At 41.5% G+C, this 11413-nt stretch overlaps 1 protein-coding gene across 1 annotated transcript; it reads left to right on the top strand.

Annotated features, from left to right (window-relative positions):
• Window positions 1-209: 209 nt before the first annotated feature.
• LOC130043987 (zinc finger protein 829-like) lies at window positions 210-6480 on the top strand. Its single transcript, XM_056136538.1, has 2 exons — window positions 210-297; window positions 5088-6480. The coding sequence occupies exon 2, from the start codon at window positions 5165-5167 to the stop codon at window positions 6059-6061; it is 897 nt and encodes a 298-aa protein (XP_055992513.1). The 5' UTR covers window positions 210-297; window positions 5088-5164; the 3' UTR covers window positions 6062-6480.
• The last annotated feature ends 4933 nt before the right edge of the window (window positions 6481-11413 follow it).

The following is an 11413-nucleotide window of genomic DNA, read 5'->3' as shown; positions in this document are numbered from 1 at the left end:
ACTTGCGACTCTGATGGGACCCGCCGGACCCTGAGCTGCAGGCGCGGTCGTTTGGAGGCATAGTCACACGGCGTTAAGGGGACTCGGCCGTGGGTCCCGCTCTGGACTACATTTCCCAGCGTGCCCTCTGGCCCGACTCGCTTCTCGCAGGAACTCGTACGTTTTGTTATGCCTGGCGGGACCGTTAGGTCCGGGAGGTTAGACCTGGTTGTACCCGGGGGAAAGGGAAGCGGCCGCGGATTTCGCGTCTCGACCCCGGGACACCCGAGAAGCCGGAGCTGAGGGGACTGAAGATCGGTAAGTTCGCAGCTGGGGCCGAGGACCTGTGCGGGTGGGGCGGCCTGAAAAGGGCGGTTGTGGGATTGTGAGCGATGGTGACACTGCGACCCAGGATCACTGTCATTTTGGGGCCCGCGACCGTGGCAGTTCGTGGGTATGATTGTGACTGCGACACTTTAGTGTGGGGGCTTCGTGGTATGTGATTTCATTGCCGCGCGTGATTGTGCACGGGTCTGGCGTAGCCCTGGGTTTAAGACTGCGTAGTGTTGGTGGCATTGTGCGGGCATAGGGCTCCTGCTAGCTGTGTCCTTCTAGAACATTATAGGTTCTAGAACTCGGTCCCCAGGAAAACTTCCTGGTATTGGTCAGGCTATAGCCTACTGGGGCCAGAGCGATAGGATAGCCGGTAGGTGTGTGCCTTGCACACAGCCTACCCAAGTTCGACCCTCGGCATCCCATCTGGTCCCCTGAGCCCAGCCAATAGTGATTCCTGAGTGCAGAGCCAGGAGTAAGTCCTGAGCATTACCGTTTGTGGTCCCCCAAAACAAAAATACAACTGCGGTTCCCTCAGCCTTTCTCTGAGGCTCAAGGTCTCCACCCATCTCCATCCAGTCTGGTGCTGGTGCCTGGTTGGGGTCGGTTGATCTTGGATCTGCCCAGTTTGGGCCACAGTGAAAACCTGCTATGTTCTTTTTCTTTTTTTTAAATGTTTTTATTTTATAAGTTCACAATATTTGATTACATTTAATATTCAAACACAAATCCCACCATCATTACACTTTCCCAACACCAAATTTGGGATGTTTCTGTCCCAAAACACAACTGAAAGAATATATTTTGTATTGTCGGTTATGAAGAACTGCTGAACATGCTTACAAAAAAGTGTTCTTATAGGAAACAGTGTAAAAGTTGTTCTATTGGGGCAGGAGCCATTAAGACATTCTATAGGATATCACTAACATGTTGAAGTTTGGGTGATGTGAGCTTTGGTATCTGAAAATATGTATATATGCATATATATGTATATATATATTTCCCTCCATGATTTGTTGCCTACTGTCTGAACCCAATGAAATATGGTGTGATAATTATGGAGAATGGGTAGGGAGTATCTTATGATGTGTCAGTCCAGGTTTATGTTCACTCATATGTGAGGCTCGACCGGAGCGTGTGAGGAGCACCTGGAGTATGGTGGCAGTTGGGTTGTGGAGGTAGGCTGCTGGGGCTGGGTCACTTGGGGCAGGGAGGGCTCTCACCCACCCCCCTCTCGGGTGCCCCAAGTTAAAACAGCCTGGTGCAGAGTCCAGTGGCATGGTTATGGGGGCCCCATGTTATGCTAAACTTGCTATTTTCTATCACAGCTACATTTCCTATCCCAGGTCTTTCCTCCTCACTGTGATGACTGTGGAACAGAGGGGAAGGATGAATGATGAACTTCTACAAGTTGTGCCCAAGGAATGTGTAGTTTCCTTTCTGCTTTCTTCTTCCTGAAAGTTCTCACTAGCTAAAGATAGGTCATTTGATTTTAGGATCCTGGAATCTACTCTTTGGAGAAAAGTCCCAACATCATGCATATACCTGCTGTTTATTTATTTGGAATAAATGGATTCACATATTTACTTGGTTTTTATAATTTTAAATGCAATAGTTAGGGCACAGAGCGATGATACAGCAGGAAAGGGCGCTTGCCTTGCTCACCATTGACCTGGGTTTAATCCTCAGCACCATATACTATCTCCTGTGTCACATCAGGAGTGAACCCTGAGCACTGCTCGGTGTGGCCCAGAGAGAGAGAGAGAGAGAGAGAGAGAGAGAGAGAGAAGAGAAGGGGGGAGAGAGAATCATAAGAGGGGCAAGAGAGAGAGCACCATGTACTGAGAACATGCTTTGCAGGTTGGCATCCCAAGATAAAAAAAAGCAAACAAAATACCAACAACAAAAAGAAAATTATAAGAGAAAATAAATTTATATTATTCTATGAATGCGTGTGTCTATTGTTTACCAGTATACATCATTGTTGTTTTGGTTTTTGTCTGGCTGTTGCCTATTTTATTAAAAACTATTTACATGATACCCCTTCTTCTAGCACTTACTGTAGTTTTATTTATTTATTTTTTAGCTTTTTTGGGTCACACCCAATGATGCTGAGGGGTTACTCCTGACTCTGCACTCAGGAATTACTCCAGGCAGTGCTGGGGGATCATATGGGATGCCAGGGATTGAACCTGGGTCAGCGTGCAAGGCAAATGCCCTACCCGTTGTACTATCGCTCCGGCCTCTTGCTGTAGTTTTAGTTTCTGTATTATAGATGGGTCCTTGTAAGAAGTCAAAAAACAATCTTAAAATTGGAACACTTCATCGTGGTATATATACACAGTGCAGCTGCAAGGAACAATGATACCGTGCAATTTGCTGCAACCTGGTTGGAACTAGAAGATACGTTGAGTTAAGTACCAGAAGAAGAAAGACAAACACAGGATGATCTCAACTTGTGGTATATAGAATACTGGATGAGGAAATATATTGTAGTAAAAGAAGGGAATACCTAGATCACTCTTAATCCCAGTGTTTAGAGAGAAGAAGGACAAAGAAGGAAAGAAATCACGTTGGGAAAAAAGAGACCAAGAAATACTGGGTGAACATGCACTAGAACTTCAGTTATACTGGAGATATGGGTGAGTGGTATAGCCATACACCAAATCGCAGACTCAGCAAAACTGAAATCATGAGATCTAAACTTGAAAGGACTGAAGCTTTGTTAGGTGCTTGTCATATTGACAGATGGGGATATGGCAGGGGTTAGGGTAGGAGAGGAAATATGGGAATACTGGTAGAGGGATATGTGTTGACTATTATATGCCTAAAACTCAGTTTATCGGTAACTTTGTAAATCAGTTATTAAAAAAAAGGAATACTTTCACAGTTTGGCTGATATGTTTGTTTTCTGGTATGTCTTGTCTTTTTTTTTTTTGCCATACCCAGCAAAGCTCAGGGGGTTACTCCTGGAAATGCTCAGGAGACCATATGGGACCAAAAAAAAAAAATCATCCAACAAACCACTCTTAATTAATACAGTAGTTGCAAGCATGATTTCCAGATTATCCGTACTTCTGCCTGACTATAAATACTTCCTCCGGCTTGATAATTCATTAGAACAAAGAACTCATGAAAGCTTTATGTATGTGGTATGTAGAGGAAGGTATAGGAGTGTGCCACACAGGAGATTCTGCCCATTTGAGTGTCACTTTCTGGCATATAAATATGTTCACCAGCAAGAAAGTGTTTATCAGTCATGCCTTGAGTTTTTTGTGGGAGGTTTCATTATGTAAGAATGAATAGCTAGAGGCTGATGGCTCTCCTAGCTGGACCAAGTGCTTAGCAAGCAGAATGCCCTGGTTTGATCCCCAGCAACACATGGTTTCCCAGTACCATCAGGACCAGCCATTAAACACTGAATGAGAAGTAGCCTCTTAAGTACCTATGTTTGTTGTTTTTTTTTTGCTTTTGGGTCACACCCAGAGATGCACAGGGGTCACTCCAGCTCTGCACTCAGGAATTACTCCTGGCGGTGCTCAGGGGACCATATGGGATGCTGAGAATCAAACCTGGGTCGGCTGCGAGCAAGGCAAACGCCCTACCTGCTGTGCTATCGCTCCAGCCCCCCTAAGTTTATTTTTAACCCAAATTATACCTTTTGTTTTGTTTTAGGGCCCCACTCAGCAATGCTCAGGACTTATTCCTGGCTCTGTGCTCAGGGATCATTCCTGGTGGGCTGAGGGACCATATGGGATGCTGGAAATTGAACCCATGTCAACTGCATGCAAGGCAGATGCTCTCCACTTTGTACTATCGCTCCTGCCCACAAATTATGACTTCTTGTACAAACTGAAGTTGACCTAAGCTAACAATTCTATTTTGTGAATTCACTTTGAATAATTATGTACAGCATTTTCATGGTTATTGATAGTGCAAAAAAAAAAAACACAACCCCAAGCCAAAAAAACCTGTTGATATGTGAAGTCCTTTCCTTACAAAGTATGTTTTCTTGCTCTTTCTCACATTCAGATTTGCCCCTCTTCCCAGTCACTGACATGACTTAAGGATTCAGTTTATTTCTTCCGAGGTCATCACCACAGAATTCTAAAATAAAGTAAACTGTTTTCCATTGACTCCCAACACAGTTCTACACCACAGGAGGGATCTGTCTACTATTCTGGTCTGCTTTATTCAGCATCTGAACTTTACTTCAGGCTGTTCCTGATGTGAATCACTGATACCACCCAGCCTTCATTTATACATCACATTTATTCCTCAGTGGTCCTTTGATGTAGGTCTTACAGACACAATTTATAGTGTACTCTGTTTTATAAGTTAGTATGTGCTGATATACAAGTATATATATACCAGTCACTGTATAATATGGAGAATTGCCCTGAGCAGTGTGCAGTCATCAGAGTTCCATGTAATCCTGATTCACACCAGAATTTCAGGATTATAGAGGTCTTTTAGTTGCTTAATCACTCACATTTCTTCTATTTTCTCTTCTTATTGCCCTATCCCACCTATTGTACCTCTTCCACAACAGATCAAAAATTAATATATGCCAGGGCTGGAGAGATAGCACAGCAAGTAGGGCATTTGCCTTGCATGCAGCCGATCTGGGTTCGATTCCCAGCATCCCAAAATGTCCCCTGAGCACCACCAGGAGTAACTGCTGAGTGCAGAGCCAGGAGTAACCCCTGTGCATCACCGGGTGTGACCCATAAAACAAAAAAAAAATTAACATATGTCTTTTTATTTTATTTCAGATCTGAAATCGCTGTGTGAGAACAAGATACTGTTTCTAAAGAGACATTTCAGTCAAGTAATATTTATCCATAAAGACATGCCAACTTTTATTCAGCCCACATTTCTAACTCCATATCAAAAAAATTTTAATGAAGAAAAATCTGAGTCTAAGATGTGCAAAAAGGCCTGTAGCCAGAACTCAAAGTTTATTCAACATCAGAAATATGATGTTGTTGAAAAACGCTATGAATGTAAGGAGTGTGGGAAATTATTTAGTCGTGGCTCACTTGTTACTCGCCATCAGCGGATTCACACTGGAGAAAAACCTTATGAATGTAAGGAATGTGGCAAGGCTTTTAGGTGTAGTTCATATTTTTCCCAACATCTTAAGACTCACACTGGTGAGAAACCCTACGAATGTAAGGAATGTGGAAAAGCCTTTAATTATTTTTCAAACCTAAATGATCATCAGAGAATTCACACAGGTGAAAAGCCTTATGAATGTAAAGTATGTGGGAAAGCTTTTATTAGGAGTTCACAACTTTTGCCACATCTAAGAATTCATACCGGTGAAAAACCTTATGAGTGCAAGGAGTGTGGAAAAGCATTTGCTCAACGCTCAAGTCTCATTAAGCATCAGAGAATACATACTGGTGAGAAACCTTATGAATGTAAGGAATGTGGGAAGGCCTTCAGTAGTGCTTCCGCACTTACGAACCATCACAGAATTCATGTTGGCAAGAAACTTTATGGATGTGAAGAATGTGGAAAGGCCTTTATTCAGACCTCAGAACTTATTCAGCATCAAAGAATCCATACAGATGAGAAGCCTTATGAATGTAATGAATGTGGCAAGGCCTTTAATAAAGGCTCAAATCTAACCAGACATCAAAGAATTCACACAGGTGAGAAACCCTATGAATGTAAGGCATGTGGAAAGGCCTTTGGTAGTCGCTCTGACCTCATTCGCCATGAAGGAATTCATGCTGGATGAATGCTGAACCTATTTGATAGCCTTTATAATATTGATTAAACCTGGTATTGTGAAAAACAAAAAAGATAATGCATAAGTGAAGTTCCTCTGTATAGTGTGTCTTAGGGTTATTGTAGCAAAATAATAAAAAATACCACAAAACTGTTACTTAAAACCATAGATTGATTCTTAGTTTTGAAGTTCAGAATCAGAGTTGTTGAATTAGTTCCTTATGTGAGAATCTTTTCTGTTTCCTTCTTGCTTATGATAATATCTAGTAACTTCTGATGTTCCTTTTCTTGTTGCTATATCAGTCCAGTCTCTGCCACTTTCACAATGCACTTACTGTATCTCTGGTTTTGACTTACATAGATATCTGTCACTGAATTAGAGCCTTCACTAATGACCTCATTTAAAGTTGAGCAGATCTTCAGGTGTAATGGTGGTGGGTTTAGTGTTTGACTATTAAATGTAATTAAATATTGTGAACTACTTTATACAATAAAATTTTTTTAAAAAATCTTCAAAGACCTTATTCCATATAGGAGCACATTCACAGGTATGAGAGACTGGTGCTTCATCATAATTCAACTTGTAACACATTAACACTGTTTTCTAGTATGTCTGTTTTATGTATAACTTCTTAAATAAGTTAAATGTATTTTAAATGGAAATATTAGGCCAGATATACAAGGGATAATCCTTACTTGTGGCCAGCCTGGTTCTTTATACATTGTGCCACATACCTTCCCTGATCTACCTGACCCTGCATATCTACCCTGAACACTGTCAGATGTGATCCCTCAAAAACACAAAATGGAAATTCAGGTTTACTTAAATTCGTTGAAGATTAGCTTCCCCCCAAGAAAGTTTCTCTCAAAACATTCAGCAATTGCTTCTTTCCCTTTTTGGAGTAAGGAGGCCAGAGCTGCAGTTGGAGATACTCAGAGGTTACACCTGGTCTAAGCTCAGGGGTGAGTCCTGGCAGTACACTGGGTACCATATGTGATGTCAGGGATTGAACCAGGATTGGCTGCATGCAAGGTAAGCACCTTAATCCTTACACTGTTGCTTCTTTCTTGATTTCTATTCCTTCTTGGATATATATACTTGATCACTTAATATCCCGTTACTCATCGATTTGCTCGAGCGGGCACCAATAACGTCTCCATTCATTCCTATATATGTATATGTGTGTATCAAATATGTATTTATATATACTAATATATACAAGCACATCTGTGTGTATATATATTTTTGAACTGTCTTTTTCTGTTGCTGTGACCTGGATATCTTTGCCTTTCTCAATAGTATAAATTGTGATATATATGTTATAATTCCTTGTAGAATTGTAACTGTTTATGGTGGAGGCCTCATTTTTGTAGAAAAACTTTTGTTATTTAAAAAATAATGCATGGGTGGGCCAGAAAGATAATACAGCAGGTAAGGTTCTTGCCTTGCACACTGCCAACTTGTTTTTGATCCCTAACACCCCATATGTTCCCTGGAGCACTGCCAGGAGTAACTCCTGAGCATCACGAGGTGTGGCCTCCAAACCAAAAATAAAAGATTGTAAGGTTTTTCAGACACACTGCTTTCAGTATCTGATATCTAACTATTACTAGTATTCAGGAGTTTATTTTGGTTAATCATATGTTTGCCTACAACAGCCTGCGCTTATGCTGCTGCTTTAGTAAGTAGTATAGATGTTTATTCTTTGGCATGTGTTTTTCATTTTCATTTCATCATCCTGTTAATCGTCGATTGCCTCGAGCAGGCCCCAGTAACGTCTCTTTCATCCTAGCCCTGAGATTATATTCACGGCTCTTAAGGAGAATGAGACCCATCATTGTTACTGGTATTTGGCATATTTGGTACGCCACGGGGAGTTTGCCAGACTCTGCCCTGTGGGCAGGCTACATTCGATAGCCTGCAAGTTTGTCCAAAGTAGGAATGAGATAATAGGATGTCATAATAAAAAATTCTGATAAGATGTCGCGCGCGGCCGTGTATTCTTGTTTGTTTGTTTTTGGACCACACCCAGTGGTGCTCAGGGAACCATAAGGCGAACCAGGATGAAACCCTGGTCTGCCACGGGCAAGGCAAACAAACACCATGCCTGCAATAAGATCACTCCAGCACCTAGATGTTTATTTTTTTAAATGATGTAAAATAATCTCTCCTTGGGGCCAGAAAGAGTACAGCAGTTAGGGCACTTACCTTGCATGCAGCTCACCTGGGTTTGATCCCCTGTATTCCATATGGTTCCCCTAGCATTACTCGGTGTGTGGTCAAAAAACCAAAAACTGCAGTGGTTGACTTTTATTTGACAAACATGGTGCCTGCTAAAACTTCACTGTTAGGAAATTTATGTTCTAAGGGCTAGGAAGATTTCTCAGAGAGCTGGACCCCAGGCTTTGCATGATGGAGGCCTAGATTCGATCCCTATGATTCCTTGAGTATTGCTGGGAGTGACATCCAAGCACTGCATAGGAAACAGAAGCAACTCAGAATGTGGCTTTAAAAAAAGATCTAATGCTTTTTAGGCTTGTGTTTTGCAGATTATTCAGGAGTTATTCCTGGCTCTGCAGGTCTCATTCATGCAGGACACCTGCATTACCACTAAGACACAGTTCTGACCCTAAAGCCCTTATGTTTCTATGTTTTGAAGAAAAAGTATTGTTTCCTTGTAACCAATAACTCCCAATTCCCTGATTGCAATCAAATCATACCAATTTGCTATTTATTCCAGGTAAAGGTAAAGGCCCTCTCGTTGTTCATCGATTTGCTCGAGCGGGCCCAGTAACGTCTCCATTGGAGACTTTGTTGTTACTGTGTCTGGCATATCGAATACATCACGGGGAGCTTGCCAGGCTCTGCCGTGCGAGCGAGATACTCTCGGTAGCTTCCCGGGCTCTCCGAGAGGGGCGGCGGAGGAATCGAACTCGGGTCGGCCATGTTGGGCAAACGCCCTACCGCTGTGCTATTGCTGTGCTATCGCTTCCAGATCTTTTGAGAAAACATTTTACTGCTAAGAATGTGACTCAGTGGTAAAGTATACACCTTGCATGCCTGAGATCTGAAGTTCAGTCATAGCACAGCTATAAAAAATTTTTTTTTATTTGAGCGTGTGTACCTAGATAACCGGGCAGTAGCGATAGCACAGCGGTAGGCTGTTTGCCTTGCGCACAGCCAGCCCGACCAAGCCGGGTTTGATTCCTCCACCCCTCTCGGAGAGCCCAGCAAGCTACTGAGAGTATCTCGCCTGCACAGCAAAGCCTGGCAAGCTACCCGTGACGTATTTGATATGCCAAACACAGTAACAAGTCTCACGATGGAGACGTTACTGGACCCGCTCGAGCAAATCGATGAACAATGGGAGGACCGTGACAGACCGTGACCTAGTTAACCAATTATGTAAGAACTTGTAGAAAAAGTGCTGTGTTGTAATTTTTTTGTGTAAGTATATATATATACTCTAGTAGATTACTATTAGAATTTAATAAATGTAAAGTGAAGAAACTTTTACTAGCAAATAGCATGTGCTTAGCAGAATTTATCAAATATTAACATCAAAATTGACATTTTATTATTTGTGGAAAGGACACTCCATCTTAAACACCTTAATTAAATAAAAATATTCATAATAAAATCAAAACCATACTTGTTTAAAAAATTCATAAGGGAACAGGAGATAGTAGGTTGAGGTACTTGTTTTGCATTCTGCCAATCCCAGTTCAAATTCCCTGCACCAATTTGGTCTCCTGAGTCCTGCCAGGAGTCACTTCTGAGAACAGAACCAGGAATAAACCTTGAGCACTACTGTGTGGTCCAAGTCCCCAAAACCCCATCAAAAACTGAATACAGCCCAATGGTATTTGTGAAATTGACTCCATTACTGCCCCCCCAAGAGAGAAAAAAACATTTGTGCAAAGCAGAGAAAGATGGGAAATAGTAATCTTCAAAAAAAGATTATTTTAGATTTCATTGTTTTTCAGAATGGGGAAAAAAAGCATGTTAGGCAATAATAATACAAATATACTTCTCCAAAGAACATAATTAAAGAACAGTCCTGAATTGTAATGTTTATATGGATGAAAGTGAAAACCACAAGAAGAAGAAAAACATGAGGGTTGGTATTCAAATATGTGTTTAAATCTGTAGCTCAGCAAACATACAGATTCATAAGTAATGTCAGATTGTTCATGGATTAAATGTTCAAAACCCAGGATTTCAAATAACAGCCAAATCCAAATATAGGAAGCTACCAATAAAAATAAAAGGCAAGGAGCTAGAAAGAGCTCACAGACTGGAGTACATGCTTTGCTTGTGGGAGGTTGAGTTTCAGTCCCCTGTACCATATGGTGCCCTGAGTATGGCCAAGAGCAACCCCTGCACACTGAGCTAAGAGGAGCCCCTGAGCACTCAGACCTGACCCCAAAACAAAATGATCACTGGGATTTGAGTAATAGTACAGTGGGGAAGGTGCTTGTCTTGGCACAAACCAACCTGTGTTCAATCCCAGGAACCCCATATAATCCCCTAAGTACCACCAAGAGTGATTTCCTGAGTGTTGAGCCAAGAGTAAGCCATGAGCGCTGCTGGGTGTGGGCCTCCCCACAAAAAAACCCACAAAAATAATCACCAGGCTAAATTGCTTAGTTATCAAATGTGCAAAGGATTTTCTAATCTATAATGAAGCAATAGGGTCTCCATCTATTTCTATGAAGTTTTCATAATCCTGATGTAAAATAAAAAATAATAAAATGTTGTGACATATAGTACTGTGTCTGAAAACATTAAAATTTATCGTGGAAATCTATTAAAGGATCATTTATTATAGATTAGATAATAGATTTCATCACGATAGAAATCTGCTCCAAAATCTTAGCTGCAGAATTCCCAGGCAGTGCCGAGGGCTGAGACTGGATATTTAGCACAGTTATGTGAACCAGACTGCAATATTCTGCCCTGCAGTACTTAGAAGGACCAAGTGATATAAAGAATCAACGTGTCTGTCACTCAAGTGAACAAAAATCTCAGAAATTTTAACATTAAAATATATCTTATCAAAAGTGGAATGCAATAGTACAGCAGATAGGATGCTTTCCATGCAAACCCAGATTTGATCCCCAGCACTCCATAAAGTTCCCAAGCACCACCAAGAATGATCCCTGAGTGCAGAGCAAGGAGTAAGCCCTGATCTTGACAGGTTTGCCCCGCCCCACAAAAGGGATGTATAAAAAATAACTTGAGAATTTTATAGCATTCGATGCATGTTATTAGAAAGAAAAAAGACCTAAGTTCAGTAATCTAAGTTTCCACCTTAGGAAACTGGAAAAGGAAAAGCAAATTGAAATAAGCAGACTGAAA

Source organism: Sorex fumeus, unplaced genomic scaffold (assembly GCF_029834395.1).
Source record: "Sorex fumeus unplaced genomic scaffold, SorFum_2.1 ptg000122l, whole genome shotgun sequence".
Taxonomy (NCBI): Eukaryota; Metazoa; Chordata; class Mammalia; order Eulipotyphla; family Soricidae; genus Sorex; species Sorex fumeus.
The sequence above is the reverse complement of the archived record's forward strand: the minus strand, read 5'-3'. Positions and strand labels throughout refer to the sequence as shown.